The 19022-nt window shown below is 39.8% G+C and overlaps 1 protein-coding gene across 2 annotated transcripts in view; it reads left to right on the top strand.

Annotated features, from left to right (window-relative positions):
* LOC148833679 (uncharacterized) overlaps positions 1-17635 on the top strand; it is a 95348-nt gene extending 77713 nt beyond the window's left edge. For both annotated transcript variants that reach the window (XM_088917354.1, XM_088917353.1), the window contains 3 exons: positions 15928-15954; positions 16721-16747; positions 16929-17635. In XM_088917354.1, coding sequence (XP_088773480.1) covers positions 15928-15954; positions 16721-16747; positions 16929-17470 — 596 coding nt within the window. In that variant the 3' untranslated portion in view covers positions 17471-17635. The remainder of the gene's footprint in view (positions 1-15927; positions 15955-16720; positions 16748-16928) is intronic.
* Positions 17636-19022: the final 1387 nt, after the last annotated feature.

Here is a 19022-nt window from a genome sequence, read left to right as displayed (position 1 = left end):
TGCGTGCTACTATTCTCGACCTGACTCCTTGATTACTCAACCTGGTTCTTCTACATTTGACTTCTGTCTTGCCTAACGACTTGGATTTAGAATCTTGGATTTACTTTTACTCGATTTCTCTTCCTCACGGCTTCACACAGCGGTCCAACTACTCATCCCTTTCAGTATTGCTGACACAAATGTGGTTTGTGGTATGTGTGGCTGAGGGATGAGATTTACTATACAAGACCTTTGACCTGTCCTCCTCCCCCTGAGCCTGAAGATCCAGTAGGTGGATGTGGATTACGAAGAGGGAGAGGTCTCCTTTTACAATGTGGAGACCAGGAATCATATCATATCATAATCATGTTTTATAACTTCTTTATTGAGAAGCTCCTTCCGTTCTATTGTCCTGATCTCAATAAGGACCAAACTCCACCCAAATGACCATCTCCTTTTGAGAGTCCCACACATTGAATATATTTTTTCTTTTATGAAAATAAAAAGCTGTGTTTGCCCATGATGTGAATATTGTGCTTTGCTCCCATACATGAATCTGGCATGAGAAACCAATAACCTCGGTGATTTCAGTTCAGAATGTATCCTACCATAGAATGTACTCTACCAGCCTTTGAAAGTATCAGTATGAAATTGTACTCAAAATATAACTGCTATAAGTTTCGCTGAGTGTCATATGAAAGTTTGGGAGGGATGACAGCAGCCAAGTTCAAACGGCCTCAGCTATCCTAAACTGGGATCATTTCTGACAGTATTTCCTCAGTTTAAAAAATATTATTCAGCAGTTTTTTTTCTGCTTTGCATGTGACTGTCTTCTGCTGCCTTCCTCCAGCCCATCTCCAGCTGTCCAGCTGCCCCTTGGTCACTCCTCATTCTGCAGGAGGTCCCAGCCTCCGCCTCCCATGACTGGACGGTCGGAACCTCAGTTAATCAAGTTAATCCAAATTTACTATGACTGAAACTTTCAATAAACAAGTTAGTTTTGGGGTTCCCAATTGGAATGACCACCGCAGTTCCGCGCGGGCTCTTGCCCTCCACTGCTGCACCCCACTGGTTCATCCCGCAGCACCTGGGGCACGAACCTGGGTTTCCAGCGTAACGCAATAGGGAACCAGCCGAGTGAGCTAAAGGAGACCTCCCCCAGCCCAGGCGGCTGAGGTCCCTGCTATGCACAGGGAGGGCGATGAGGTCACCGTGTCCAATCTAGCTCTGCTACACCATGAACTGTTACACATACCAAAAAAGCAACAGAATAAATTATTTTGTATGGTGTAGAAACGTTGTGTTTTCTCTCTTCTCTTTTTAGCATGGAATAAACCTATTACTTGTTCCTTAATATGTGTACAGCCTATAGTTGCATCACCCTTTAAGCTTGTCTTTTGTGCAAAATTACACACTATTACATTTAAAATATTTAGAGTTTATACATAAATGTGTGTCAGTTTGTGTATAACGTAATAATCTACATTTAGTCACTGGTAAGGTATTTATGGCAAAATCAAATAAAATTCACAGGGAAGTTAAAAGTTGGTGTTGTTTTGTTAATGAAAGACAAGGAAGAATCTGTGACTGGTTATTGAGAATTTGAATTGAACTTTATTGTGAGCCTTTTCAAGCTCACACCTACATGCAGAGGTAATTTTAAGTATCATCAGTCTCAACGACTATCTTTAGATCTGAAAATAAAGCAATTTTCATTCTCCTTTAGGTACACACTGTATCTCCCTTCATAAAATTGCACTGAGGTATTTAAGTATCACACATTGGTAATTCTAATTAAAAAGTATTACAAAAGGTTCAGTGTAATGAAAGTGTTCTTTCAGAACCCTATGCAGATGACACAATCCGGGGTAGAGTGAGGAAAACACGGGGGAAAAAGCATGCAGGAGTCGGGAGTGAAAACAGGGGGCGTGTCCATGGTGCACTGGTGTTCGGGGGAGGTGTGGCCGAGGCAAACTGTCCAGAAGTGAGTCCAAAGGGGAATCCGAGAGAAGGCAAAATTCCAAAGCCAGGCGATCCATCCAAGACAAACGGGATTAAAAACAGGATCCGGGTCGGGAACAGGAACTAAAAACTTGACGGGACCAGGCGCTTACAGGTCCCGGACTCGCCTGGTACGGGAACCAATGCAGAGCCTGGAACAGAGTGAGCGTCTGGCTTTTAAGGTGAACTGAAAAGGGGGCTGGAAAAGGGAGCAGGTGCAGGAGATGAATAAAAAACAAGGAAGGGTTGGAGCATCCTTAAGAGGAGGTGTTACGAACGTGACATTTAGGGATCCAGGGATCCAACAATGAAAGTGCAAGAGAAATAGTCCTGTTCACAAAAGGCAAGTGTAAAACAGACCAAATTTTATATCAGACTCTTCTTGTCCTGTCAGCAACAGTAGCTTATTTGCATCCGGCTTGTAAAGAAAAAAGAACATTTCCTCTTTCTGTTGCACTTTCTATATCAGTGCGGTTTAAATGTCATAAAGATGGACAACATGTATGAGAACGTGGAGTTGAAATCAGTTCTGGTTTTGTCATCATGTTCTCGGCCTACAGATGTGCAAAGTCAAGGGAATTTAGCAGGTACAGTCCAGAGCCACGCCAATATAAAAGATCTTTGAGATTGTAGACTTTCATCTACAGAATGCAATTAGAGAATGAAATTGCTCTAAAACCAGTTACAAATTTGCATCTAATGGGATGATCTGTTAAAGATATTGTTACAGGCTGAGGTAGGTGACAATGGAGAAAACTAAAACTAAATAAAACGTGTAACATCTGGCAGTGTAAATATTTCCAGCTTCAAAGCAGAGGGGTTGTTTGCTGAGATGTGAGTCTGTGATCAAAGCAGTCACAAAGTTTACCTTGGTTAATTAAGTTCTGGGTTAAGATTACATGTCAATCAACAGTCCAGAAACACACCATATAAGATCAGATCAGGAGAAGGAGAAAGAAAGGGAAAAAGAAGATCAGACCACACGACAGAAAGGAGACAGCAACAGATTGAACTTGAATCCTTTGTGAGTCCCTACTTCATGATCCTCTGGAAGAAAAACTGATTGGAGTATATGAATCTGGTAAGGCTTTTATGGTATAAACTAATCACACTGGATTTAAAAAGTTTATTTTGTTAATCAACATCGAGGAAGAAACTGTGACTGGTTAACGAGAATTTGAATTGAGCTTTATCGTTATCTTACAAATAAATGCACAGATAACTTATACGTTTCTGACTAACATAAAAATAATCAAACCTGAAGAAGGCTTAAATGCTGTGTCTTTTCTTTTCTTCTTTCAACAGGGAATAAACCTTTACTTATTCTTTCACAGCCTACGCATGCTGACACAGCTACCTACATGACCGCAATTAAAATGACCTACTCAACTATTTTGCAGTCCTTTTTTCTAAAAATGTCTAGTTAATTATTTCAAATTAAATTCATAGCACATGACTTAATTGCTATCAAAGCACATAATGCTCACACTTTATAGATTAAATGACTCCAAAGGAAATAATGTCAATACAATCATGTCTATCTATCTGCAGAACGGGGAAGACTGGTTGCCTGGTTTGGTAGGATTCACCATGTCTTATAAGTCATCATTAAATAAGCAATTTGGAAAAATGTCTATTTTATTCTACATAAAGTATTAACTAAATTGATATTCTTTTACTGTAGAAACAGGGCACAATTAGATGGACTACTTGTAGAGATCTCTATAAATAAACACAGCTGAATGAAAACCACATTCATAGAACCTTACGTGTTGCCACTAACAAGAAAGCTACACGAAAACAGACCACAGACCACACTACAGTTCAGTGAAATCCAAATTTGTATAAGAGCATGACTTATACCCCAGAGAAACTGTGACTGTCTGTAGAACATCGCTTCTGAAGATGGACAGCATTTATGAGCATTCAGAGTTGAATTCAACTGATGTCTATTCAACACTCTCTCAGCTTGGACCTGATGCCCCACACAAAGGAAATTCACAAGCTACAACCCTGACCCGGTCTTCAGCAGGTGATTATTGTGTTTTTTTTATCTCACTTGGTGAAGGATAAGGTAGAATGTTTTTGGGAATGTTTTTGTAGAATGTTTATAATGAAAAACATCTTGACAATATGTGATTCATTCAATGTATATTTCACTCAGGTGTTTACCAAGGGAAAGATCAGCACCAAACTTTACCAATACAAGAAACAGTTAAGGTACAATGATGGTCTTCTATCAGTTACATTGAAGGAAACGGAAGACATGATTTCCAGGCTGTTGACAAACCCCTTTGAACAGCTACTGAAGTTAGGGATGATATCTACAGTATGGACTAGAAAATTGCTAAAGTTATCTTTCTTTTGTATTTTTTGCCATCACCACCACTCCAAGTCACCCTCAACTCTGAGCAGAAGCATCGCAGTAGGAAATTAAAATGGACCAATAAATTTATGTTAATAAAAATTGGTTCAGTTCTCACTTGTCAAGTGTAACATATTTGTTCCGAAATACTTAATATGACTCTGGATCCCATTTCATCCTGTTCAATGATGTGAAAACAAGTGACATTGGCCACAAAAGGCAGAATCTCCCCAGCAATCCACAGAGACTTGATCCTTTCGTTTGTGTCCTGGGAAGAGAGGGATTCTCCTCTGGGAGACACTGGGGAAGTGGAGGTGGGGGGGAAGATTGACTGGGATTTAGGTGTTGCCAAAGAGACCAACAGAAATGAGAAGGTTATACTGACCCTTAAGAATGGCTACTAGACTATATGGCTGTGAAATGGGAATGAGATTAAAGCTCTGGCTGTCCCCTCTCTCCACCTCCCTCTGAGGGAGATATATGCAGATTATGAGGAGGGACAGGTCTCCTTTTATAAGTGGAGACCAGAAATCACATCTACACTTTCATGACACCTTCACTGAAAAATCATTTTATTGCCCTGGTCTCACACATGGTGGAGAAAATAGGGATTACAGATCATCTCTCCTGTCAGCCAGATAGACTGAATATAACATTTCTGTTTTAATTTAATTATTTTTGCATTAATACAAAAAAACCTACTAGGATACTACCTAATTCGCTATTGTGCTCTGTGTGGAAATGTTAACCAAGTAAAAGGTTTAATTATTGTATTAATTAAATTATATTATATTAAGGGGGAGGTTAAAAGAAGCCCCAAGTGTGGTTTGTGGTGTGTGTGGCTGATAGGTAATGCGTACAAGGCATTCGGTGGTGTCTGTGTCCTCCTTTCAAAACCCAAAACCACAGAAGGTGGGGATCAATGTGGATTATGTCACTGACATCTTCACTGAGAAACTCCACCCATTCTTTTGCCCTGGTCTCACGGATGGTGTTAAAAACATCATCTCTCTTGTCAGTCACACAGAGTGAACATGAAATTGGTATTTTAAGAGAATTATATTTGCATAAATACGAATTAACTGCTTTTTTGAAATGAATGATTCACTGCTGTAATTTGGAATTGTAATGTGCATTCATTTAGAATTATTCTGCTGCTTTGAAGAAAGGAGTGGGTAAAAAAAGCCCCAGATGCGGTTTGTGGTATTTGTAGCTGAGGGATGAAGTGTACAAGGCCTTTGATCTGTCTTACTTTCACACAGCCCAAAGCCTCAGAAGGTGGGGTGTGTGTGTGGATTATGAAGAGAGACAGATCTCCTCATCTCAAAAAGGACCAAACTCCACTCAATTGAGATACATTTATTTAAACATCAAATTGTGCATATAAAAACATATAACAGTCTGCCTGGATACATATGGCAGATCTTACTGTGAGGGTTACCAAGATATAGAATATATTACAAAAAATACAAAACACGAAGAGATACAAAACAAAGAATATGCATTCTGTATACCATTTGCTATACCAAATCGTGTCTCACGAATACAAATTCTACATTAGATACTCATAAGTAAATGCGTTACTCATACGAATTTAATTGATATCAACCTGTGTTGAGATCACAATTGAATTCTCGAGACAGCCATATAGAATAGTGGGCTACTTATCCAGATATGGATAGCCTGAAATAGCTTTCTTGAAGGTCATCTGGTCCTAATGGGTTGACTGGTTCAGCAGCCTCCGGGGCCTGAAAACATAAACACCCCTGACCTGCTGAGAATCACTTTGAGAGGCGCTGCCTCACGACTGGGAGAGAATCCCTCAGAAGTAGGGAAGGAAGAAAGACAGACCCCTCTGACTCGCTGTGAGTCGCTTTGAGAGCCACGGCAGAAAATTGAGCCCTCAGGAATGGAGAAGAAAGAGAAAGATTTCCCTGACTCCCTGAGAGTCAAATTGGAAGGGGCAACCTCACGACTGGGCTAGACCCTCAGGGGTTAGAAAGGAGGAGATAGACCCCTTGACTTACTGGGAGTCACTTTGAGGCACTGCCTCACGACTGGGCTAGACCCTCGGGGGATAGAAAGGAGGAGATAGACCCCTTGACTCACTGAGAGTCACTCTGAGGCGCTGCCTCACAACTGGGCTAGACCCTCAGTGGATAGAAAGGAGGAGATAGACCCCTTGACTCACTGAGAGTCACTCTGAGGCACTGCCACTTGACAGGAAACAAATCCCTCAAAGAGAAAGAGAAAGAACCCCTTGACTGGAGGAATCACTTTGAGAGGTGTTGCTTGAGAAGGAAGTGAAAGAAGCCCCCTGACTCGCTGAATGTGGCTTTCACAGTCGCTGCCTCACGACTGGGCTAGGCCCTCAGGGGATAGAAAAGAGGAAATAAACCCCCTGACTCACTGAGAGTTGTTTTGGAGGCGCTGTCTCGTGACTGAGAGGAGGAGAATCCGTAGGTTAGAGCTGCTTGAGAACAGTGTGGCCAGGGGTCCAGACTCATGCTGTGAGGACCTCCACAGGAGGGGTCAAGGTGGTGCTGCCCACCTGAGGTCAGGGAAGTTAGTTTCACTGACCCCCAGAGGGAACCTGGATGCAAAGGCAACATGAAAGAAAGAGGAGGGGGAGGAAGGTGGAGGGAACTCAGAACTTTAGACGTGAGTGTTGGTGTGGTTAGGGCTTAATCAGAACATTGAATTATAGGAAGGGGAGGAGCGCCCCCTAGCTTCTTCCCCCGAGCCTTCACCTATTTCCATTGAGAAATGTGCATTTCATGAGATAATCTGATGGTTGTCGGTCGTGTCCCGATGATGATGGCTGTACTTTGTGCAGCTCACCTGTTTGGAAGACGAGCTGCACGAAGAAACCTGTGCAGGAGAGGTTTTTGAAGTGGGAAAGCCGTTGCACTGGGGCAGTCCCACTCTCTTGCCCTCAGAAGCCTGGGTCCAGTGGTACGAGTAGTCCTCCCGACTGGAGACTTCCTTGGTTGCAGTGGATGGCCATGACGCCTTTCTGTGTCTTGTCATGCCCTTCTCTTTCCACGGATCATTGTGACAGTATAGTGTCCCATCACTATACTGGGGCATTAGGACCCACACAGACCTCAGTGTGAGCGCCCCCTACTGGCCCCTCTAACACCTCTTCCAGCAACAACCTTAGCTTTACCAGGAGTCTCCCATCCAGGTACTGACCAGACTCACACCTGCTGAGCTCCAGTGGGGCTGCCAGCTGGGAGCTGCAGGGTGATATGGCTGCTATGAGATCATCTAAAAATATATATTTTAACGTTGCATCTAAAACAAATATGTTTAAAAAATATTGACTTAGAAAATGTTTTAATCATTATTTACTCTTGATCATTAATGGTGTCATGTATACTGTGCAAAATTCAGATATGTTCTGATTTAGATATATTCTTGCAAAAGTGAACCCTGTACTTGGTCAGTAAGTAAGCAAAACAAAGAAATAGTCAAGTCCAATTCAATTTTCCTGTTTCACTATTGGTCTTTTATATCTGTATTTGGAACAAAATATACAGAATTACTTTTTCATTTCATGGACATATTTTATTTAGAGTGAATTATTTGTTGTCTATTTTGATGGCTGAAGTTAAGACTATTTCACTTCATACTATATATAAGGTTTTTAAAATTATATTTCTATAGGTTAATTTGTCATTTAAATTAATAAATTGAGCTTTATCATCGGCCTTTTACAGTTCACAACTAAATGCAGAGATAACTTGTAAGTATCTGACTAACACAGACGTGGTGTAGTAACTCATCTGCCTCAGATCTGCAAACTAACCTATTTATACTCTCCTTTAGGAATACATATTTCCTGTTGTAAAATTGCACTGGGATGTTTAACCGTCTCAGCACTGGTAGCTCTGATTAAAAGGTTTGATTCAACAGTTCTAGGATTTAACCAATGAAAGTGCTGAAGAAGTTGTCCTGTCCATACAAGGGAGATGCAAAACATCATATTTTACATAAGAATCTTCTTTAATGAATCTCTTCTTTAATGAAAATATCTTATCTGCATCATAAGGCTTTACTGTAAACTTATAAATAAAGAAAAGTTCCTCTTTCTGTTGCACTTTCTATATCACTGTGGTTGGGATGCCATGAAGATGGAGAACATTTATGAGAACGTGGAGATGAAATCGGCTCTGGATTATTCATCATGCTCTCAACCTACAGCTGCTGTACGGAGTCAAGGGAGTTCAGCAGGTACTGTCCAGGGCCATGCCAATTTAAAACATCTGTGAGGCTGTAGACTCTGCTAATACCTGTTTCATGTACAAATTGAGATTAAAGATTAAAGCAAAAAGTGTTTTAAAGTGCTTTAAAGGCAATTGTGTTTGAAAAATACTGACTTTGAAAATCTGATTGATCATTAATGGTGTCGCATACTGTGCATAATCCTCAGTGATGTTCTGATCTTCTTGCAAAAGCGAACCTTGTACGACGTTAAAGTAAGACACACACAGAAATCAATGAGAAAACAATTTCAAGTTCCATTCATTTTTCTTATTACACAACAAATAGTTTTTGTTGTTTCATATCTGTGTCATAAATAAAAATCCACTTTTTCATATTATGTACATACTTTTAGAGTGATTTATTTATGACTTTATTTATTTTACCTATCTTTATTTTGATGACTGAATTTAAGAGAATTTGGGTTCCACTATATACTGTATGTAGAAGGTTTTCAAAGGTTCTTTTTTTGTAGTGATCTTTGTCAATTATTTAACGTTTTATTTGCAAATTTGGTTTCTCTTTTCTAAAGAGAAAATGCTAGTTTTTCATGTTTTAGGCAGATGCGCAGTTAGTTCCTCATTTCAACCACTAACAGCACATCATTCAATATTCACTGTTGTGTGCTTTTTAAATTAGCTGTTGTCTTTCACACCCCTGAATTGAGTGTACTTCACATTTCTAGTCTAAGAGAAGTTTTTTAATTACATTATGCCAAATGAGTTTCCTAGTGTAAAACTATTAGCACAACTGGTTGTGATAACATGCAGTGCACAAAGCTTATTCTGTAAATACAATGTCCTCAATTTAAAGTGCAAATCTTCTAAATTGAAATAAATGCCACCAACTTTCTGCTTTTCCCAGCTGGGAAATGAGGAATGTCCTTAAACTGCTATAGTAATGCAGTCAGCCAAACACAGTATAGCCTACTGTTGCTGCTGGTTTCTGAGAGTACACAACCTACTGTATGTTTATTTGCAGCATCTGAGGAAAGACGTGCTGGAAAAGTATCTTTCTACAAGAGGATTACAGTGGCCTTTGCTTGTGTGTGGATCTTCACTCTGATTGCTGGGCTGGGCTTTATCAGTGAGTATTAAAAAAGTGTTAGGCCGCATGTATAAAATCTTAATTACTGGATTAAATTTTAGTTTATTTTTAGTTTTTTCACACAGTGGCTGATGTCATTTCTGTCTACAATAATTTGTCAATACACATACAGCATTTCACCAGTGCCTTGTGTTTTGGTTAGACTGATTTGAGCATCTTTTCAATCAAGGAACTGTCAGTGACCTACAAGAGACTTTACAACGCAAACATTTAAGACAGCTCATATTTTCAGTTGGGTGGCATGGTGGAGCAGCAGTTAGAATTCAGCTCCAGGGCCCTGGGTTCAATTCTGGATCTAGGGTGCTATCTGTGTGCTGTTTGTATGTGTCACGATCGTAATCCCTCCTCTTAAGCGCGCTCCAGCTCTTTCACATTTTAGTTGATCATGTGCACATGCTGCCAATCCTGCCCCTCCTTGTTTAAGCCGGGTGCTCTCGCTACTCCAGGCTCAGCATTGGAAGACGAATGCCCGCAGGCCCGCCTACCATCAAGTCGCCTTATGTCCGCGGCTTGAGGGCATAGGCCTCCTATAGGGTTCCTGACCCAGCTGAGTCTGGGGCTCAGAGTTCCTGGCCTCGTCATCCCATTTTTATTCCCTCTCCCTGCACCGGATCCCGTTCCGGTTTTTAACCTCGTCTTGTTTTGTCTTGGATGGATCACCCGGTTCTGGGCTTTTGGACTTCTCCCTGGATTACCCCCTGGACTCCTCTGGACTTGTTCGCCATGGCCACGCTCTCCCCCTCCCCGAGCACCAGTGCACAGTCGTCATGCCCCCGTTTGTCAACCTGCCCAGTTCCTCGTCGTCTCCTCCCCGTGTCTGTTTCCACTTACTTCCGGATTATACCGTCTGCACAGGGTCCTGACCAACACATTGTTACAGTATGTTCTCCCTGTGTCTACGTGGGTTTCCTCCACAGTCCGAAGACATGTGCAAAGTATGTGAAACACACATACTTGTGTGTTTCCTGCAATGGAGTGGCATCCTGTCCAGGATGTACCCCGCCTTGTGCCCACTGCTTGCTGGGATAGGCTCCAGCTCCCCTGTGACCCTGATTTGGATAAAGTATTTAGAAAATGGATGGAACACAAGTGCCTTGTGTTCTGGTCAGAGTGCTGTGTGTACCTTTTCAATCAAGGAACTGTTAGTCAGTGAGCTATACAGAGATTTCACAACACAAACATTTCGGGCAGCTTGTGTTTTCAGTTGCGCGTCATGGTTGTGCAGTCATTAGCACTGCTGACTTGCAGCTCTGGGATGCACACACTGCTGTGTGCTCCCCATATTTGCATGGATTTCCTCTGACAGTCCAAAGACATGCTGGCAGGTTAATTGGCTTCAGGGAAAATTGGCGCTGGTGTATGTGTGTGTTTGTGTCTGTGCCCTTCGAAGAATTGGTGTCCTATCCAGGGTGTATCCCACCATGTGTTCTTATCTCGCCACCTTGGGCTCCAGCATCCCCTGTGACCCTGAATTAGATGAAGGGGTTAGGAAATGCATGGGTGGTTGGCCAGAAGTCCTCAGTTAATTACAGAACCTTCACACAGTGATTTGTGAAGCTGCATTTTGGAAGACTTTCTCCATGAAAGGCATGACAAAAAGTTGTAAGTTTTCAAGAGGTTGAGCTTCAATTGCATCTTTTCAGTTTACCGCAGTTCAATGGAAAACAGATGTGTCTCTGAGCTTCAGAATGATTTGTTGGACTTGAAGATGAACAGCTCCTCACACATCACTGGCAAGTACTTTTCTGGGTTTATCATTGAACTGTATGTCTTTTTGCTGGATAAAGTTAATAAATAATAGTTAAATAAAATCATATTATAATTATGGAGCAAAGGTAAGATGCAGTTTTTACCTTCTGTAACACACCATTTTCATATAACTCAAGATCCAGTACTAGATTTCCTTATTGGCCAGAGGATAGTGAGGATTACATGAAGAAAAATATCTATATCCTTTATATATTGTTACACCTATAGGTGACTGTTGAAGTGTCTCTAAAATCTAGATACAAAGGGTAACACCTGGCTATTGTTAACATTTCCAGCTTCAAAGCAAAGGGATGTTTGGCTGAGATGTAGGAGGTTCAGATTCATTGATCAAACCAACCATAAGGTCCATCTTAGTTTATCTTAGTTAATTATGTTCTGGGTAAATGATTAAGTGTCAATCCCCACTCCAGAAAGACACCATTTAAAAGGATGGTGAAGCAGAGAGAAAGGAATAGGAAGAGGTGTTGAAGGTGAGAGCTACTTGTTTCAGATCATCTGGAAAGACCAGATTGGGGTTACGTATTTGAACCTTGTTAAGAGAAGCTGCTATACGTGTAGCTCCCTGTAGTTGTTAGGGAGCTCTGATTTCCTGTGTAAAATTCCCTTGGTTAAAAACCTCTTCTGGTTGGCGACTGCATTTTTAGGATAAGGAGATACGTTCCCATTCATCTGGTGGGAGATTTAACTGTAGGTTGTATTCTATTTGTTTTAGAATGCAACCTATCTCTTCTTGGCCTTTGTGCTATTTAAGAGTGAAATACTAAGTAACAGTCTGCGTTTTTTATTCTGGGTGGTGTCATGGAAATATAACTATCAAGGAAGCCACAAGAGAGAGTTCTCACCTGAGTAAGGTCTTTATTTCAATATTGCAATATTGGGAGCCCTGCTGCCACTTCGCAAAGTGCAACCAGAGACTCAATTTCTTACAAGCAGTACAGGGTTTTTATAAGACGTTGCGCTGTAAAAAAGTTCAGGACTTGGTCCCTTCTAAAACTTCCCCTTTCTCTAAGAGAAAACAGATTACATCATAGAGCGAGAGAAGAAAAACTAGATTTGTTATTCAAAGCTTATCAGTTACTTTCAGCTAATTCTAATGACCCAGACAGCATATATTGTTTTGGTACATTGTCTTCTAAACTAACCTAAACAGTGTACTTTGTTGACGAACTGTTTTCTAAAATTCTGCACGTACTGTAGCACAGCAGTTGCATCCTTGAAATATATTATCTAAAAGCACCAATATATTTTTTTTCAAAGCTCTCTACATTTTTAAGAATCAATTTACTTATTAGATTTCCACTTCACTGGTTAAAACATAGAGCCCTGGGTTGCCATGTTTATCCATACACATTTATGTCTATGTGTTGCTTCTTTAAAAATGATCTTTACATCACACTGAGCTTCACAGTTCATCCTTTATATTTTTATTGACAAATTTGAGTTGTCTGATGTTCACTTCCATGTTCATCTAACATACTGTATATTCCTATGTTTCATCTGTTGATTATCCAGAGCTACAGAATAATCTGGAGACACTGCAAAGAGAACACTCAGACCTTCAGAGAGACCATTCAGATCTACAGACAAACTACAGAAACATGAGCAGAAGCTGTCAGCTTACACAGAGCTCCAAGGCTGGTGAGTAACAGTGTCTCCATATTCATGTTGCATGTGTGTTCGGAGTCACCCTGAACTGCAGAAGAAATTGGAGAAAGAGGAGGCTGAGAACTCCAGTCTGTCAACCTTCTCCCCAAAGAGATGTGTTTTCCAAATGACTGGAAAACAACTACTGTATGTATTTGAATTGTAATTCATTTTCCAAGAGATTTGAAATTATTTTTTGGAGTTCATCATGAAAGCACAGGGGGAAAACAATATAGCAACTTCTACCAATCAGAAGACAAGTCTTCACTCTTCCTGTCCAAGAGTTATTTGATCATGCCAGCTCCTGCTAAGAGCATTTTACCATCATTATGGCAAACCCATCAGCTTCTTTTGTAGGGTTTTTTTTCCTGTGAGGTTAGAACGTACATCTCTGGGATGCCTTATTTGTAAATTTCTACATTGTGTAACAATGTTTAACACAAAGCGCCTGAGTTATTACTCTTTTCACCAAAGATGGGCCAGAGAATAAAGAATTCATGGGCCTTGATATGAACCACTCAGGTATATTCTTGCACAATCTTTACAAGTTGGGGGTTATGAAGATTTATTTTACTTTCCGATTAATCCACTCATCTTATTTCTGATTTTTTTCCATTTTCATAATCAACCATTTGAAACAGTATCATAGCTCTGTAACTTTACCCCATATCATCACACTCTACAGTGGTGTTTTAATTAATCTACCTTTCTTTGTTCATGATATAAGTTATTATACTGTAATCTTGCTAAAATATGAAAAAATATAATTGTTTTTCTTACTATCTTATTTTGTCCTCCTTTTACAATAAGGATGTGCTTCTGATCTCCATTAATCCAGATTTCATTTACACACTGTCAACTTTATTTCCATATGAAGAAATAGTTTTCCTATCGTTACACAAATAAGCCTTAAACAAGCACTTTTCAGCACTATTTAATGAGACAAAACATGCCTTACCCTGAACACAAATGTGCTCGGTGTCACCCAGAGCTGCAGAAGAAAGTGGAGGATGAGGAGGCTGAGAACTCCAGACTGCAGCGTCTCTACAGCAGCATGAAGGCCAGTTATCTCCCCATAGAGATGTGCTTCCCCAATGACACCAACAAGACTGGTAAATCACTACTGTATTGGATGATTTGCGTTTCTAGAGCTCATAATGAATGCATAGGAGTAAAACAAGACACCAATTCACCAGCTCATTAGCCATCTCTCAAGACAAGTGTCATAAAGCATCTAAAGAATTTAGATTTCTCATTGCTCCAATCTTTAATCAAGCACCCTTCTGATCAATCCCATTTTTACCACCAATGGGTAAGTAGGTTTACCCATAGTCTATTTTAGGAGGATTCTGACTGGGTGGTCAGTATGGCCAGGCTATTGTTCCTCACAACCAAGCATAGTAAAGCTTTAAAGCTTTGTGTGATTAATTCAAATGCGACACCTTTGTGGGACAAATATGTGTGTCTCCTGAAAAACCACAGAATGAACAGTCAACACCACAAAAACTGAAGTGATTTTATTGTATTTTTGGAATTCTGAAAAGGCAGACTTTATGCTCACTTACTGTCAATGTTCTTTTATTTCAGTCAGACGTGTGTTTTCTGAATATTCAAGTAAGTAGGTTTTATTTGAAATACTTATTTTAATTTCAGTTGTAGTTGTAACACAGCTTTTATATTAGTATGAGGTCTTAACCAAAAGCACATCATAAAACAGAAACAGTAAAAATAGGGTTAGGACATTTTTCCAGATCACAGCCATGTGGAAAATGTTAGTAACCTCCCAATAGAAACATTGTACATACTATCTGGGGAGAGAAAAAACATGGTGCTTTAAATATTGAATGAGTAGTATTAGGATTAAATGTGTTCTCAGTGAATTGGGAAAGAGAGGGGTGATTGTTGAGGCTCTTTTGGCAAGAGATTTAGTGATGAAGGCTAATCAACTTGTTGATGTTTCATGAGGAACAGTGCCTAAGGTGATGCTGACATGATCACTCTGGGGCAACTGTGGACAAATGTGCATAATCCTCAACAGTGATGTCTATTCATGGGTTTGAGATGAGAGGAAGTATGGGTGAATAACTCTGAATCATTAGACTGTAAATGGCAATGAGGCATGAGCAGGGAGTTTCAACAAGTACAGTCCATCAAGAACTTCACAGAGAGGGATACGATGGTCATATTGTGATGCATAAACCCCATATACACCAGTGTAATGGTGCAAAGAACACAGGCAATGATCAACTGAGATGGTGTGTGGTACATTTTCCTGGCATGGTTTGGGCCCACTCAGCCCTTAAGAAGGCACAGTGAATGCCAACAAACGATTCTGAGTGATCAGCTTCTTCCTGGGTGAAGCATCTCTGATAGGAGAGGAATCTTCCAAGAAGACAATGCCCCTATCCACAGGGCATGGGTGGACACTGAATGGTTGGATGAGCATGAAAATGATGCCACGGCCACCCCAGTCACCTGATCTCAACCCCATTGAACGCTTATGGGAGAATCTGGAGTGAGACAGCGTTTTCCACCACCATCAACAAAAACATTAATCTCATTCTTTCATGTGAACACAAATGATGGTTTTCTCTTGAAAAAATGGTGTCCAGTACAGTTCTATTCACTTGCAGAATCTATGTCAAGTTGTGTAGCTGCTCGTTGTTGGCCCAACACCCTATTAAGATACTTTGTCGGTGTTTCCTTACAGTGACCCGTAAGTACAAACACAGATAGTAAAATAATGAAAAAGTATTATTAATATATTCAATAAGTGCCGATTTTCTTCACAACAGGAAAGGAAGGAGTTACCCCCATACCAGGTAACAATTTGTCTTTTCATTTTCTCTTGAACGGTCTAGTAAATATATTATTTTGAATAAAGATCATAGCATGTGATTGAATGGATTTAAATACATTGATAATTGATTGATTAAATAACTGCATTTCATAAAGACAGTTTGTATTAATATTTTAAATATATTTAATGATATATATATATACGAATATATATATAGTATAATTTAGTTATATATATAAATATGATTAAAATTTACAATCAACCTTCCCTACTTACATTTACTGTTCTAGGAAGGTCTAGTTATGATTCTGAAATACAAATCATAGAGTATGATTGAATGACTATAAATGAACAGAATATATAAATATTATAAATGAAATGACTGCAAATATATGAACAGTTATACAAGATGGATTTGACTAGAAAAATAATATAAAAAATACATATTTTAATATGAAATTTAGAAGACAAGGGCTAAACTCTCATTTGCTGTTTTGTTTATAGTAGTATTACTTAGAACATTTGTCATTAAACTATTTTCTTTTTCTATCAGCCTTAGCAAAGTACAGTATTCAACCTGTAGGGCACTTCATTATCTCTCAAGCTGATAGACTTTGGAACTACTGCAAACCTTTAAAGAAAAATAAAGTTTGTTTTTCTGATAACAAAAACAAATTTGTCATAAACTTTACTTGTCAGAAAATGCTTTAGGAACGCAGCAGTGTGGATTGTGTTAATGGACCTGACTTCGCAGCACACAAATAACTAAACTCTTCTTTTTTCCCCAGTGTGGAAGTGGATTCGTGAGGCCTCAGGTACTGTTTTCCCATCATCTCTCTTTAATAGTGTTTCCTGGCACCACCACACCAGGTCACACTCAACTCTGAACAGAAGCTTTATAGAAGAAGTAAAAATAGAGTCATAAATATATGTCAAATCATACAGTACAGTATATGTACAGTTCTCATTGGTCATTGTTGTTTCTTTCCTAAACAGTTGATGTGTCGCTGGATCCCAATTCAGCGCATCCCAGTCTCATCCTGTCTGAGGATGGGAAACAAGTGAGGCTGGGTGATCGAAGACAGACTCTGCCTGATTCTCCACAGAGATTTGATCCAGTTATCAATGTCCTGGGAAGAGAGGGATTCTCCTCTGGGAGACACTACTGGGAGGTGAAGGTGGGAAAGAAGATTGCCTGGGATATAGGTGTTGCCAAAGAGTCCATCAACAGGAAGGGGAAGATTATGCTCTCCCCTAAGAATGGCTACTGGACAGTGTGGATGAGGGATGATGCGTACAAGGCACTTGAGGACAATACTGTCCTCCTCCCCCTGAGCCTGAAGCCCCAAAAGGTGGGGATCTATGTGGATTATGAGGAGGGACAGGTCTCCTTTTACAATGTGGAGACCCGGAATCACATCTACACTTTCACTGACACCTTCACTGAGAAACTCTACCCATTATTTTGCCCTGGTCTCACGGATGGTGGTAAAAACACAGATCCACTGATCATCTCTCCTGTCAGTCACGCAGAATAAGTATGAAATTGGTATCTTAAAAGAATGATATTTGCATTAATACGAATTAACTGCTTTTATGAAATGAATGCTTCACTGCTGTAATTTGGAATTGTAATGTGGAATCATTTATAATTATTAGACTGCTTTGTAGGAAAGATGATAAACGAAGCCCCAGATGTGGTTTGTGGTGTGTGGCTGAGGGATGAGGTGTACAAGCCCTTTGATCTGTCCTACTTTCACACAGCTCAAAGCCTCAGAAGGTGGGGGTGTCTGTGGATTATGAAGAGTGACAGATCTCCTTTCACAATGTGAGATCAGGAATCACTTCCACACTGTCGCTGATACCTTCGCTGAGAAACTACATCCATTCTTTTGTCCTGGTCTCAATAAGGACCAATCTCCACCCAACTGATCACCTCTTTCTGAGAGTCCCACACATTGAATGTGTATATATATATATTTCTTCTATATAAAAATCCAAGCTGTCTTTGCCCATTGATGTGAATATGGTGCTTGTTCCTGTGGATGATTCTGGCATGAGAATCCAAGCACCTCTGTACTTTCATTTCTGAATGTTCTGAAGCCTTTAAAAGTGTCAGTGTGAAATGTACATAAAACATATGTAACAACTTTGCAATAAACCTCTTTTAAGTTTGTGTTCACTGTATTTATCAAGCATTCTTACTCCTATAGAATTTACAAGGAAAGTTCAGGAGGGATGACTGCCAATTTCAATCAGCCTCAGCTATCCTAAATTGGGATCATTTCTGATAGTATTTTCCTCAGTTTAAAAAATCTATAAATATTACTCAGAAGTTTTTCTTTCTCCTTAACGTGTGACTATCTTCTGCTGCCTTCCTCCAGCCCATCTCCAGCTGCCCCTTGGTCACTCCTCACTCTGCAGGAGGTCCCAGCCTCCTCCTCCCATGACTGGGGGCTGAACCTCTGTAAAGCAGGTTAACCCAAATTGACTGAAACTGACTAAAACAATAAACAAATTCAGCACACTTAGTTTGTGGTTGTTGTTCATTCCAATGAACTGGTATACTGTAAATAACAAAATGCAACAGAAGAAGTTATTTTGGATGGTTTAGAGTTTCTTTAAGGTAATACAGAATTTACAGTGCATGAGGGCTCTGTTCTTTCTCTTATATATTCGAGTTTTTAAATGTTAATATGTTGTCAGGAAGCACTTGTTTCCCTTCTTTAGAACTGTTTATAGTCACGCTATGGCCATTTCTCTGTTTCTCCTTCTGGTCTTCAAAAATATGAATATAAATTAAATATAGAAAAATATTATAAAATGTGCTTTGTAGATTATTACAGTAAGACAATAGTTGTGCAAATTTCAGTGTGCATGAGTTTTTTTATTCTATTTTACATTCGAGTCTTCTATCAACAACAGTACCTTATAAACATCATAAGACTCCACTGTAAATCTACTTGGAAATAAAGAAGAAAAGGTCCTTTTTAGCACTTTCTAGATCAGGGGAGTTTAATCACCATGAAGATGGACAACATTTATGAGAATGTGATAATGAAATCAGCTGTGGATTTGTCATCATGCCCT

Source organism: Atractosteus spatula, chromosome 5 (assembly GCF_055471065.1).
Source record: "Atractosteus spatula isolate fAtrSpa1 chromosome 5, fAtrSpa1.hap1, whole genome shotgun sequence".
Lineage (NCBI taxonomy): Eukaryota > Metazoa > Chordata > Actinopteri > Semionotiformes > Lepisosteidae > Atractosteus > Atractosteus spatula.
Note: the sequence above shows the minus strand (reverse complement) of the source record. Positions and strands in the feature narration are given on the sequence as shown.